The sequence below is a fragment of the Pyrgilauda ruficollis genome, unplaced genomic scaffold (assembly GCF_017590135.1).
Source record: "Pyrgilauda ruficollis isolate IOZ18807 unplaced genomic scaffold, ASM1759013v1 scaffold10, whole genome shotgun sequence".
NCBI classification, from domain to species: domain Eukaryota; kingdom Metazoa; phylum Chordata; class Aves; order Passeriformes; family Passeridae; genus Pyrgilauda; species Pyrgilauda ruficollis.
In genome coordinates, this window is record NW_024508101.1 from 15,738,012 (window position 1) to 15,751,654 (window position 13,643).

At 61.1% G+C, this 13,643-nt stretch overlaps 1 protein-coding gene across 3 annotated transcripts in view; it reads right to left on the reverse strand.

Annotated features, from left to right (window-relative positions):
• The window catches only part of CACNA2D2 (calcium voltage-gated channel auxiliary subunit alpha2delta 2), a 210,788-nt gene that overhangs the window by 2,143 nt on the left and 195,002 nt on the right, over positions 1-13,643 (reverse strand). Inside the window, exons 17-38 of one of the 3 annotated variants that reach the window (XM_041465500.1) lie at positions 13,230-13,304; positions 12,682-12,756; positions 12,445-12,516; positions 12,097-12,168; positions 11,862-11,923; positions 10,092-10,168; positions 8,879-8,899; positions 6,529-6,589; positions 4,133-4,230; positions 3,847-3,937; positions 3,653-3,715; positions 3,446-3,549; positions 3,262-3,360; positions 3,076-3,170; positions 2,799-2,846; positions 2,356-2,427; positions 2,054-2,206; positions 1,884-1,936; positions 1,724-1,779; positions 1,516-1,639; positions 876-985; positions 575-663 (exon numbers count right to left, since the gene is read on the reverse strand). In XM_041465500.1, the coding sequence (XP_041321434.1) occupies positions 575-663; positions 876-985; positions 1,516-1,639; positions 1,724-1,779; positions 1,884-1,936; positions 2,054-2,206; positions 2,356-2,427; positions 2,799-2,846; positions 3,076-3,170; positions 3,262-3,360; positions 3,446-3,549; positions 3,653-3,715; positions 3,847-3,937; positions 4,133-4,230; positions 6,529-6,589; positions 8,879-8,899; positions 10,092-10,168; positions 11,862-11,923; positions 12,097-12,168; positions 12,445-12,516; positions 12,682-12,756; positions 13,230-13,304 (1,770 nt within the window). The remainder of the gene's footprint in view (positions 1-574; positions 664-875; positions 986-1,515; positions 1,640-1,723; positions 1,780-1,883; positions 1,937-2,053; positions 2,207-2,355; positions 2,428-2,798; positions 2,847-3,075; positions 3,171-3,261; positions 3,361-3,445; positions 3,550-3,652; positions 3,716-3,846; positions 3,938-4,132; positions 4,231-6,528; positions 6,590-8,878; positions 8,900-10,091; positions 10,169-11,861; positions 11,924-12,096; positions 12,169-12,444; positions 12,517-12,681; positions 12,757-13,229; positions 13,305-13,643) is intronic. The other 2 variants (XM_041465517.1, XM_041465508.1) reach the window with 2 other exon arrangements.

Sequence of the window (13,643 nt, forward strand, 5' to 3'; positions counted from 1 at the left end):
GAGAGGGGCCGTGAGGCACCCCCAGCAGTGCCTCGGCAGCCCAGGGGCACCCACGGCCCTGGCAGGGGCATCTGCCACCTCCCTGCGGCCCGAGAGCCTCCTGCCCTGCAGCACAGCCCGGGCCCCCCGGTGCTGCTCTCCCCGGCACCCCCGCGGCTCCGCGCTTTCCCCCAGGAGGGCACTGCGCTCCTAGGGACCCTCATAGCTCTGACCTCCCCAGGGAATACCCCAGGGCTCCTGAGCCCTCCTCCCTGTCCTCCCAGGGCTCCAAACCCCCATCAGAGGGGTCCCCCCACCCCTCTGGGTGATCCCCTCACGGCTCTGTTCCCCTTGGGGGACATCCCTTGGCTCTGTTCCTCCCAGGGGGGACACTCCCCTTTCCATTTCCCCCTCAGGGCTGAACCCCTCAGCTCTGCTCTCCTGGGATCCCCTGACGGCTCCATTCCCCACTCAGGGGGAACCCAAACCTCCCCCAAGGCCCCCCCATGGGTCTGCTCCCCCCACCCACAGTGTACCCACTGCCCCAGCCCTCCCCAGGGCCAGCCCCAGCCCTGCTGCCCCTGCCCCCACGTACTGTTGCATTGTAGTCGAAGCAGATGTGGGGGCCTTTCCGGTAGCGGGGCCTGTCCACCAGCTCACACTGGTTGGGGTCCCTCGGGGGGGCTTGGCAGGTCAAGGAAACCACCAGGAACAGGGCAGTGGGGGCTTGTAGGGCACCCCCAGCCCCTTTGGCCACGAGCCACCTCCTTCCACCCCTGCCAAACTCCACAACTCCACAGGTCCTTGCCCCGCTGCCTGTCCCACAGACCCTACCTGTCCCCCCACCTTGCTGCCACCACATTCCAGTGGGATGCAGCTGAGACATCAAAGGATACCTCTTACCTCTGCCTGCAGCAGCTTGACAGACTCACACTGGCTGCAGAGGGGCTTGTCAGCCACCACGAAGAGCAGGTTGGTGTTGGCCAGTCTCTGTGCATGGAAGAGCCTGGGGGTGCGAAGGCAGTGGGATCCCCCCTCACCTTCTGCCCCAGTCCCCCCCAGCTGCCAGCCCTGCTGAACCAGCAGCATCTCCCCAGACCCAATTTCATCATTGTCCCTGTCCTTCTCCCCATCCCTGTCCCCAGCTTCATCCCTATCCCTAACCTCATGCCTGTCCGCATTCCCAACCTTGTCCCCAGCCTTGTCCCCATCCCCATTCCCTGCCCTGGCCTCCATCCCCATCCTCATCTCCACCTCCCTGCCCATCCCCATGCTGAGGGGCTGCCCAGGGGCTCAGCACTGATGGCCTTCAGGGCTTGGTTCCACGCAGAGGATCCCTGGGGACTCCATCATGCACAGCCCATGGGGACACCACTGTTCCTCTCTGTCCTCCCCTCCGGGTATCACAGTCCCCCCAAATGCTGCACAGCATCCCCTACTGCCCCCACACAGGCTGCTGCACGGGCACCTTGGCACAGGCAGCCCTGGGGGTGTCCCCAGCCCTGCGCAGGGGTGGGACAGCGGGGATGGACCCACCTGGAGCAGTTGCCACAGTCGATGATGGCGTTGTAGGTGGCGTTGACGGTGCTGAAGTAGTACTGGGTCTGCTTCATGATGCAGCTCGTCTCCCTGGCCTCCATGCCGTCCCCCACCACCTCCTCTGTGCCAGCACAGCGCTGTGGGCCAAAGGCCACCAACCCCCCCAGCCCTGCCCACCCCCAGCTCAAAGCTCCCCAGGACTGACCCGTCTGGAACCAGCTGCTGTAGGTGAGGCTGTACAGGAACTGCTGGAACAGGGACCTGGGGAAGCAAGGCGTGGCCACTCAGGTGTCCCAGCCCCAAGGACACCCCAGTGTCGCTCCCCAGCGGGAACGGCCCCAGGGAGGGGACATGGCAGGACTCACCAGGCTGCGGCCGAGGTCCACCAGGCGAGGCTCAGGAGATCGGCCACAGTGGGCTGTGGGTAAAGAGGGGGCAGTGAGCCAGCAGGTGCCCATGAGGGGCACTGGGGACATACTCATGGGTCCCTGAGCTCCCAGACCAGCTGGAATGCACCATCCCCGTGGGTGCTCACCACGAAGACGCCGCGGGGCGCCGCACCCGTGTTGCTGGGGGCCTCGGGGGCACAGACGGACTGGAAGTCGTAGGACTCCTTACGGGCGTAGAAGGAGTTGTTGTAGAGGGCAGACATCAGGTTGGCATCCACTTCACTGAAGAACTTGCCCACCTGAAATGGGGACACCGAATCTGCACCCAAATGCCACCTTGGCATGGACTCCCCTGGAGGGGACCCGAGTGGGCTGTGTCACAGCCACGAGCTCAAGGGTTCAGCTCCTTGCTGGCATCCATGCCCAGGAGAGCTGCGGGCACCCTCACCTGGTACCAATGGTCCTCCTGGTTGGAGAGCACCAGGAAGCCCCCATCATCGATGAGGACACAGATGAGGTCCTGGGGAAGAAGGGCAGTGTCATCCAAGCCTGGCCATGCCCAGGGCAAGGCAGGACCAGCAGGGGGGTGTACCAGGCTGTCAGGCAGGGTGGCCAGCACAGTGTCCCCAAGCCTCAGAAGCATCTCAGTGCCATGAGCACCCATGCTGGGTGCAGGGAGCAGGAGACACCATCCACCCTGGGGGTTTAACAGCCCTCTCAGGGGGTCCACAGTCCATGGGGCAACCCCAGGCCTTCATCCCTGTGAGGTGGGCTGGGTCTGGCTGAGCTTGGGGAGCAGCAGGGCACAGGGTGGGTGCAGAGGCTGGGTAAGCAGGGGACAGGGACCTCTCCCAGCCAGTCCATACACCCCCACCCCTGCCCACCACCCACCTTGTTGTTGGCCTCACAGTCCATCTCACAGCTGCTTGAGGGGTCACACTGTCAACCAAAAGCAGGGCAGAGGGACAGGTTAGCGGGATGGTCATCCCCCCAGAGCTGTCCTCCCAGCCAGAAGGGGACATGCAGGGTGGTGTCCCCAGAGGCTGGGGACAGGAATCCTGAGGAACAAGCCCATTGCAACCACAGGCAGCATGTCCCAGCAGTGCCCCCCAGCAAACAGAGCTCCCTCCCTGCCCTGTTCCCTGGCTGTGCCAGTCCCAGGACATACCCGGCGGGTGCCCAGCTGGTCTCGGTCTGTCCGGTTGCTCGCCAGCACTTTGAACTTCTCAGCCCAGGCCTCCAGGTCCAGCTTCACCCCCACCACTGGAGCAGTGGGGAGACAGGGTGAGCTGTAGCCTGGAGGGGTTGCAGGGACCCCCCAGCCTGGCACCAGAGCACTCAGCTCCCTGCCTACCTGCGGGCTTCAGAGTCTTGCCCCCGATGCTGAGCTCCACGGCGGTGCTCACCAGGATCCCAATGGTGTTGTTCTCCAGGTCCAGCCCCCGGTAGCCAGCTGTGGAAGGCAGGGGTGACATCAGGGGACATATGGAGCCAGTGCTAGCCTGGGTCACACCCTGTCACCCTGAGCTGGCACCCACCATCTCGGTAGGGTGGCTTGAAGATGTAGCCCTTGTTGTCCAGGCTCCTCCGGTAGAAGCTGGCGTTGAAGGGCTCTGGTTCCTCCTCCCAGTCATCTGCGGCCCTGGCAGGGAGAAGCCACAGCCATGGCTGTCACTGTCATCCCTGGTCCCACCAGAGATGGCCCAGCAGGAGCAGACACATCACTGTGCAGGGCAGACACTCACTTGTTAGGGAAGACACGGGTGATGCCCCCGTCGGTGGCTGCGAAGACAGCCAAGAGGCTGTACCTGCAAAGAGAGGGGCCAGGTACACCAGCCATCAGTGGGGTGTTGCTCTGCCCCTGCCTCCACAGCCCATCCCAATCCTCATCTGTCCCAAGACAGTGCTGCCCACCCCAGGCCATCTCCCCTCCACTTACGTGTTGAGGTCCTGGTCCTTCCAGACTTGCTCCACCAGCTGCTGTGTGATACCCGTGTCCAGGATTAGGTTGTGCAGGAGGAAGTTGTCGCCTTGGAGAGGAGGAGGAGGTGAGAGCTGACCCCATGAGGGCCACCCATGTGCCCAGCTCTGTCCCAGCACCCACTGTGCAGCAGCTCCCAGGATCCCAACCCCAGCACAGTTTATCCCCTGCTCCATCTCCCCTTGAATCCCCCTCCACCCCTGACCTCCCTGCAGCCCTCCCAGCAGCCATCCCAGCTACTCACACTGCTTGGAGTCTGGGGTCACCTTTTCCATGAGGGCAATAAAGTTTTCCAGGAATTCGGTGTTGTTATCCGACAAGTCGAGGTCTTTGCAATACTCTCTGGGGTTTGGGGGACAAGGTTTGTCGTTCGTGGGGATGGAAAAGGTAAGGTCAGTTCTGCCCCGGGGACGGCGGGGTGGGTGCTGGCTGTGCTGCCAGCACCCAGGCTTGACACGACACAATGGTGGTGACGTGCCACCTCTCCTGGGAGTGTCACCCCGCCAGGGGAACTGGCTGTGGGCATCTCTGCAGACTGCCCGGTACCCAGCCCCTGCTGCCTGCAGTGCCACCAGAGAAGCGTCACACCAGTCACCAGGTCTGTCACTGCCACAGGCACTGAGGTGCCGTCACCTCTGCCAGGGCAAGGTTTGAGGGATCCTGGTTTGCCCAGAACGGTACAACACCGAGTCCATCTCTCCCCATACTGCTGGGGATACTGGTGGGACTGGGTGTCTCTGACACCGTACTTACCTGTAGGGCAATGCCCACCCTGCCCTGCCCCTGCAGCACCCAGGGATTGGGGCTCCGCTGTGGGTGCCAGCAGGGATTTGCCTCGGGATTCTCCACAGCTGCACTGGCAGCAGCAGGCAGGCACTCGAGGCCCTTTGCACAGATGGTTGGGTGCTGGCTGAGCCCCAGCTGGCGGAGATGGGTGCTTGCCCAAGGGCATCACTGGCCCTGGGACACTCCTGGGACAGGCAGTATGGTGGGTGCCATGTCCCTGCTTCAGTCTGGAGCACCCTGAGCGCAGAGTTCCAGCCCCACCGAGGCCAGGGACAGCTGTAACCTGGTGGTCGCCACGAGACTCTGACTGGGTGGCACAGGTTAGTGCCACCCCAGTGTGCCAAGAGCCTCCTGTCCTCAGCAGTATGGCTGTGAATAGTACCAGGGTGCTCACGGCTCCCCCACTCACAAGCCCTCCACCAAGCTGCCAAAAGCTCTGTCATTCAGAGGACAAGTGGAGCAAAGGGTGGCAGGGAGTATGCCCACAGGGCAGCTGAAAAAGGTGAGGCACCCTGCCCAGTTCGGCCCGGCCCCTCAACCCCTGTTCGGAGGGGAACAGCCACCTAAGTATCTCCACCGACACGCACAGATACAGGTACTCACACACCCACGGGGGACGGGGGATATACGGTTTCTGAAAATTTCCAGAGGCCCGTGGGCGCGGCAGCGCCGGCGGCAGATCATACAGTCGCCCTGGGTGCCGGGCATGCCCCGGCACACGGCCCCTCCCTGCCCCTGCCCACGCCGGGCAGCTCCCCGCAGCAAGGAGCCGCTCTGGGCTTACCAAAGGGCTCGTCCTGACTTCCACACCCGCTGTTCTCTCCAGCTGCAGCGTCTGCAGAGCCCCACGCCGGACACTGAGCCCGGCACTGCAGCCTCAGTGGGTGCAGCCCCACTCCTCGGGCCTTGGGCATCCCCTCCCTGTCCATGCTCTCGGTGTGCTTACGGGCAGTTTTCAATAACAGCTTTCCTGTTTCTCATTCACGCTCTGCTTTGGCTCCCGTGTGTCCTGGACTTCACCCCCACTGCCCAGCAGAGGGCCTGGGGACTCAGCTCCCCAAAAAGCCAGCGCTGCACAGTGACTGCACATTCCGGGAGGGTTCACCCAGCGCTGGTGTGAGTGAGTGCTGCTGTGGGCCGGGAGGGTGGGGGGTGCCTGCAGGTGACCGTGCTGGACCTCAACCCACTGCAATCCCCAAAAGCTGCACTGGCAAAACGTCCCCTAACAGGACGTTCTGCTGCTATAACAACCTATGAGCAGATAGGTGACTAGCTGGTGATGTTAATTAGGGCTGGTCAGAGATTGCACTGTAGTGGTGGGAAGGGCGGGGTGCTGGCAGAGCCATGGGGCTCCCCAAACAACCCACTGAAGGATGGCCCTGCATCCCTGCTAGGTGACAAGACCGGGCGGCATGGCCCTGGGGAGGGGGCATGTCTGTCTGTCAAGGGGCTGCTACGCTCTCCTCAAGCCCCCCAAACCCCCTGGGCATTCCAAATGAGGGCCGAAACCTCCCCCTCCTTCTCCCTCCCCTCCGCAGCCAGCACGACTGTATGATGCCGCCGGCGGCCCCTCGCTCGGCAGGATTTTCAGAAACTATACCTATATATGCACGCGCAGAGGTCGGGCTGCACCGGGTGCATATATACTGTGATAGACTGCGCTGGATGCAACCGGGGCGCGCGGCGGGGCCGGGGTCCCGGCGGCAGCCCCGCGGCCGAGCGGGCACACGACACACACAGCCACAGGGCACGGGGAGCGGGACAAGGCACGATGAGGCGAGGATGGGGCGATGGTGGGGTCGGCAGCGGGGCCGGGGCGGATGCACACCTCGGCAAGCGCACACGCAAAGCTACCTGGGAGCAATGAACACATGTCCCTCCGACTCAAAGTTGTTGGGCAGCAGGTATTCAAAATCTGCAACAGAAAGGGAAGGTTATCCGGCGGGGAGCGGGGACGGGGGCGCCGAGGGCCAGGAGGGAGAGAGACGGACAGAGAGAGAGAGAGAGAGGGGAGGGAACTAAAAAAGAAATAAAAAAAGAAAAAGGCATTTGCTGCTCTTGCTAACAAGAGAGGAAGGAAAAGGCCGTTCTGCTGTTGCTGGCACCGCACGGGAAGGAAGGTTAGAGCCAAATCAGGAGAGGTTTTGCCCATCTCGGCTCGAATTTGCTCGGTGGCGGGCTGAAGGCGCGCGGTGCGTGCGCGCGGCCGTACGCAGGGACACACAGACACACACACATATATATATGTGCGCACATGTATATATATATATATATATGCATGTTCGGGAGGGCGGGGGGACGTCTCTCTCTCGGGGGAGGGGTGGTGGGCGAGGGCAGGGAACCACATGCTTCGCTCCTGGCCGGAGGAGGATCACCAGAACACTCGGTTGTCGGGAGAAAAAAAATAAAGGGAGTTTTCAGGCATCGACATGGCCAGAGGGGAACCTTGCCGAGGACAGTCCAACCAGAGGCTCCCGCCCTGCTGCGGGGCCGTGCAATGCGCTGACGGGCTCCGCTGCCGGGCACCGGTGCCCCCTCCCTCCCCGGGGCGGTGGTACCCCAGTGCGGACGGGGATCCGCGCTCGCCCGCCAGCGCGCTCTGCTTTAACAGGGGTGCAGCCCAGCAGCTTTGGGGTGTCTCTGGGATTGCCCCCGGCAGAAGAGACAGAGGATGCAGGGCTCAGCCCGCGGGGGCGAGCCGGGTTAAGGGGTGCACGGAGGGGTGCTATGGGACACCCCTGGGACAACATCTCCCCCACGACGGGCACTGCCACCCCCTTGCCCTCCCGCCAGCTCCTGGTGCATTGCACGGCACAGCCAGAGGTTGGACTGTTGCTCTCTGAGGGCTGGAGGCAGGGGCTGGGTACAAGCCGATGAGAGGAAGAAGAGGAGGAAGAGGAGTACAAACACTCGTACTTGGTCCATCAGCATTGCCATCACAGGGGCGCTGGGAGGAGGCAACTCAAGGCTGATTGAACAGGGCTGAGGGTGACACTTCCACCTCCCCACTGTCCTGCCCGCCTGGCCCTGGCCCCCAGGGCCCCTCCTGTGCTCCAGTGCCCCCCTAAGCCGTTTCCCTGCCTGTGCCAGGGAGGAGGTGCTGCCGGGCAGGCTGCTGGTGGGTGCCGTGTGCTGGGGGCTGTGTGGGATGGAGAGTGGTGGCAGGTCCCATGGGCACCGTGTGTGCCGGGTGTCCCCTGGCCCACTGTGGGGCTGTGCGTGAGTTGTGGGTCAGGAGGCCCCTCTGGCATTGAGGGAATGTGGGCCAAATCCTGTGTCACATGGGTGATGTCCTGCTCCACCGCAGGGGGAGACCGACTGGCACTTCGGCTTGCCTTGGTGGGACTTTGGGCTCAAACTTGGCTGCTCCCAGGGGCACAGACAGCAGCAGGACACTGTACCTTCAGTGGTACAGTACACTGTACCATGCCATGCTGGTCCCCAGGGCAGGGGGGATGGCCACCGAGCAGCTGTGGGGGCAGGCAGTGTGGCCCCCCTGGGCTCAGCCATCCCTCGTGCCCCTGGCCCAGGCTTGCTGTCACCTGTGCAGCTGGGAGGCACTGCCCAGGTGGTCCCATCCCATCTCTGCAGAGGGTTCCTGCTTGTAGGCTTTCCCCAAAAAGCCTGTCCCAGAGGCTGATGGCAGCGGTGGATTGGGCCCCCCACCTGTCCTCCATCCCTGCCACCTTTGGGCACCCGCCCCACAGCCCCCCGCTCCCTGCACAGCCCTATCCCTTTCAGGTTGAGTTGTCTTGGGGAGGAGGAAGCAAAGGAGCCAGGAGAGGGGAAGAAGGAGTTGGAGGAGACGAGCGGGAGAAGAGGAGCAAGAAGGGGCAGCACTGGGGAGGAAGAGCAGGGCATCCAACTAGCTACAAAATCCTCGTGGATCGAAAACGGCAGTTTCATACAAGATCGGCTCTTGAACGATATCGAACCGGGTTTGGGAGTGATGCGCAGGGAGGGAGTGGGATTTTCGTGACAAAGCTCTCATGAACAGAACAAGACATGTTGCTTTCAAATAAAGGGGGGGACTGGAGGAGAGGAGGAGGAAGAGGAGAAGGGAGGAAGGGCGAGTTGGTGGCGGTTTGCAGGTTCGGCGTGGCAAACGGGCAGGGAGATGGGCAAGCAGGGGGCTGGGGGGGACTGGACACGGGGCAGGGGACGGGGTGGTGAAGGTGAGTGGTCTGAGACTGAAAATACTTGCCCTTCATTTTGATGTTTGGTACTGTGTGAATCCACCATAGAGAGAAAGCAAGAAAAACAACAAACAAAAAACAACAAACAAAAAAAAAAAGGGGTTGGGTGGAAAGGGGGAAGGGGGGCACAAACAATATTTTATTCAATCGACGTTTGAATAAAAATATTGTGCACTATAATCATACCAAAAGGAAACCTCTTGCAAAAAACGACATGAAGAAAAGAAAGCATAAGAAAAACCCAGTAACAAAAGGAAAAGAAAAGGCCACGGTGAAATAAGAACAAAAAAAAAAATGCAAAGATATAACTAGAGAAATATATAGATATATATTCAATACTCCAAAGGAAAATGAGAATCAGTAGCAAACAGTTGCAACAGTCTTGATATCAAAATGTCCTCACTGAGTCAGGGGGCATGCACGGCACGGTGGGCAGAGCTGGGGAGGACGGGGGGGATCCCCCCTCCCGGGGATGGGGACAGCCTGGCCTTGTCCCCACAGGGACACAGGGCTCCTGCCCATGGATGGAGGGGGTGGCAGGGGCTGGATCTGGAGTGGGGCTGGGGTCAGGCCACTGGGGCGGCCGAGGGGGAGAAACAGGGGGAACCGGAGGGGAGAGGGGAAGGGTCCAGTTCTCCCATGGGGGAGGAGTCCCTGGGAGCAGCGTGGACCTGAGGTGGGGAAAAGGCTTGGGGGTCAGGGGAAAGAGAAAGAGAGAGAAAGGGGGGCCAGGCTAACACACACGTACACAGATTAATTCCAAACAAAAATCGAAACCAACCGAAACCAAACTCATAAAAAGAATAAATGGCTTAAACTGAAACCAAAGTATCGTAATAAACCAAAGGAAATTAAAGAGATCCATGCAAACTTCCCCAGCTCACAAATTATCTGGCTGCCACAGCGGCATCCCTCGTCCCCGGGAGGCGACCAGGCAGCACCTCCCTGCCTCGCCTGCCTGAGCCCCGGCCTGGGGCTTCGGCTGCAGAGCCAAAGGACCAAACCCTGCCCCGGGGCACCCCAGGCAGGCAGCTCGCTCTCCCTCTGTGTGCTCACCTCTACTCACGCCTCTCTTAGCTTTAGTTTTTGTTTTGGCTCTCACAGTGATCCCTATGACCTTTCCCAAGCCTTTGGTTTGTGTTTCTCCCCCCGACAGCCACGGGCTGGAGTGGGGTGAGGGGGAGTGTGAGAGGGCAGCAGGGAGAGCCAGGGGCTACTTACACTTCACTTGCAGGATCTGGTCGCTGAGGTTGGCCTGGATGTAGTAGGTACTATAGGGAGGCAGAACCAGCCCCAGGCTGTGGAGAGGGAGAACAGACACCTGGAGTAAGGCTTTACACCCACCCAGAATCCTTGGCCAGCTCCCAGTTCCTGCCTGAACTGCTGGCAGCAGCCTGACCCAGGAGATGGCAGGCAGCAGCCCCACTGGCCTCCTGCACAGCCTGCTGCATCCTTCTCTCCAGGAACTGCAGCCAGCACTGTCCTGGGGCATCCAGAATCATCCCCAGAGCACCCAGGGTCATCCTGGGGTATCCAGGGTCATGCCCAGAACACCCAAGGTCATCCTGGGGTATCCAGAGTCATGCCCAGAGCACCCAGGGTCATCCTGGGGTATCCAGGGTCATGCCCAGAGCACCCAGGGCAGTGCTGGGGGAACACATGGTCACAGAAGTTGGCACATCTGCCTAGCCAGGGCTGAGATGGGCAGGATGTGCCAGCCCAGGAACTAAGGGGGATGCATGTGGAAGAGGAATACAACATCCCTGTGAGGGAGGAAGGCACGAAGAGACACAGCCCATGAAAGAAGGGACAAAGCCTTCCCAGACTGGAGAAACCAATGACAACCATTCTACAGGCACCAGAAGTCAGATATGTCATGAACAAGAGTGATCTGCCAGCCAGGAGTCTGGCATGCAGGGAGTGGGACAGGGTGGGAAAGGAGATAGCAGGAGGTGGTGCTGGGGCTGCTTAACCCACAGGACACGCTGCTAGAGGGAACTGGACTCCTTGGTGCCAGCTGCAGTGGCCATTGGCCTTTGGAGACAGTGTTTGTGCCAGGTGCTGTCAGGAATAAGTGAGCAAGGACCACATTCCTGACTCTCATCAGATGTAACACCTGCACCAGAGCCACTGGATCTGGGCTTCCCTCCTAAAGCAGCCCTTCAGATAACCCTGTCTGTGCTGGCAGCATGGGCACAGTCTGGGCATTGCAGCCAGCACAGCAGAGCTGGTGGCACCCCAAGCCACAGGAGTCAGGAAAAGGGTGGTGGCTTTTTCTGTTCAGTGTTGGTGGCACCCTGTGCTGATGGCATCCCAGGCAAACCCAGGAAATATCTCTGCTGCAGAGCAGTGGTTAGTGGCTGTGACCCCTGCCAGCCCCTCCTGAGCTGGGTGGTGAGGAGGAGGAGGGAGGAGGAGAGCACACTGGGCAACAGGGGCTCACAAGGCTCCTCCCAGGAGCATGTTGTGCTGCCAGGAGAAGGCAGCATGAGTTGAAAAATGACGATGTCAGGGTCTTTCTTACACATCTGCTGGTCCAAGCTGGTGCAAACTGGGTGATAAAATGCAGAACTTTGCTCCCCTTTGGCTCTAAAGACACTACCTGTGCTGCAGCGTGGGCACATGTCACTGTTACCCACCCTAGAGCAGGCAGGGACCTGCACGAGCCCCTGGCTGGGCAGACAGGAGGTGGCAGATGTGTCACTTGTCTGGCCCCTTGCATGCCAGCCCTGCAGCCTTTCTGGAGTCCTGGGGGCTGTGTCCAAGCTCCACAGTGCCTAACACCGGCAGGCAGCCCTTTCAGGAGCGCCCTCCAGCACATCCCTGCCCGTGAGCAATAACGTGGCAGTACATTTGCAACCTCACAGCCTGTAGAACACATCCCTGCTGGCCTCGGGGACTTTGGGAGCTGCAGGCACAAGCCCCCAGGCCTGTGCTGGTGTGGGTGCAGCCAGTGCAGGGCAGTCTGGGTGCACTGGCTGTGACACTCACCTGTAGTTGGTGCTTTTGATGGGAGCCCACGTGTAGGTCCGGAACACCTCGTCGATGTATTGCTGTGGGCCAGAGGCAGCCAGTCAGGCCTGGGCACTGCCAGGGCTCTGCTGGCACAGTGCCACAGGGCCCTGGCTCCCAGCCCGGTGCCAGACACAGCCCCTCATCCCCACTGCTGGTTCTGGGTGCTCAGCACAGTGACAGTTCCAGCTGTGACCCCCTCCCCTGCAGTTACCTCGTCCAGGGACTTGATGAGGGTCTTGATGAACCTCTGCCCATCATTCCCATCAATCATGCTCCTCCGGATCTGTGGGACACAGAGGAGTCAACTGAGTGCCACAGAGCCTGCCCATGCACCTGTGGGCACCCATGGGGTGCAGGGGGAGCAGCCTGGGGAGGTCCATCGTGCTAGCACCCAGGGGACAGTGACCCAGCTGCCGTCCCCACTGTGGCTCGATGGGAGCTGTGCCAGGACTCTAAGGATGAGACTCTCTGCAGGGCAGGTTGGAGGGGCTGAGTGCCCTTTGCAACTGCAGATGAGAGGGCCAGGCTGTGTCCCAGAAGCTGCCCCTGTTCTGCTCACCTCCTCCTTGTTTTCATCCTCCAGCTCAGCATCCAGGAAGTCCAGTGTCACTGGCTCACGGAAATTGATGATCTGCAGGAAGAAAGGGAGAGCCAGGGAAGGGCTCAGGGCTCCTGCAGCCACTGCCGAGTCCAGACTAACTCATCACAAGCCCCACAACTAAGTCCTAAGGACCCTGGAAAGCCCCCAGGGCCTGGCTGATCCCCAGGGCTGCTGCCCCTGTGGGCCCCTGCTCACCTGGGGCCGCAGGTTGGGGTGCAGCAGGACGTAGCCGTTCAGGTCGATGGCGAAGACGTAGCCATTGGCCCCCAGCTGCAGGAGGACAGGAGGAGGGGTGAGGCTGACCAGGTGGCTCTATGGCATGACACACTGTGCTGGTGTCACCATCACCTCTGCAGACAGAGCTCGACCCACGTCACCCCCAGGGCTCAGCCCATTCCATCCATTCATTTCTATTCTCAGGACAGTGCAATCTGCCACTCCTGGGGTGAGAGTTTGGCTCTGGATTTTTCCCACTGCTCCTTTCCCCAGGCCTGTAAGGTTTATTCCCTGCTGACCCTACAAGGGTTTTGCCTCTGTACTGAGTCCCAGAGCATCATGCAGCTTTGATCCCTGCTCTGCTGCCTGTCCCAGTGCCTGCCTGCTCCCACAGCTTCTGCTGGGTGCCAGTGCTGCTGGAGGTGCTCTGGAGTGCTGGGGCACAGCTTGGGGCTCCCATCAGAGGGATCCCACACCAGGATCAGGCAGTGCAGGGCAGGGACAGAGGGGAAGGGGCCCCCACGCACGTTGTAACGCGGCGTCAGCCTCTTGATGTCATTGAGGGCCACATCGATCCCCATCACGCCCAGGATGAGCTGGTTCTGGAAGGAAATGCAGGATGGAGGTGGGTGGGACCAGTGCTGTCACCTGCCACCACCAGCCCAGGGACAGGGAAGCAGCAGGACGGACCACTTCTCCTTCTGGGGACGTGTGGGTCAGATTTGGATACTGCAGGGGCACAGCGGGGGATGTACCAGCCCCCAGGGACACTGCACCCCTCAGGGACTCACAGCTGTCAGTTGTCCCAGCTGAACTGTGAGAGCTAGCCAAGGTAACTGTGGGTCCCAGGGATGGCAGTCACCCCAGTGTCACTGCAGGGAGGTGGTGCAGAGCAGGCAGCACCCCAGGGATGCCTGTGTCCCCCCTGCAGCCACACACAC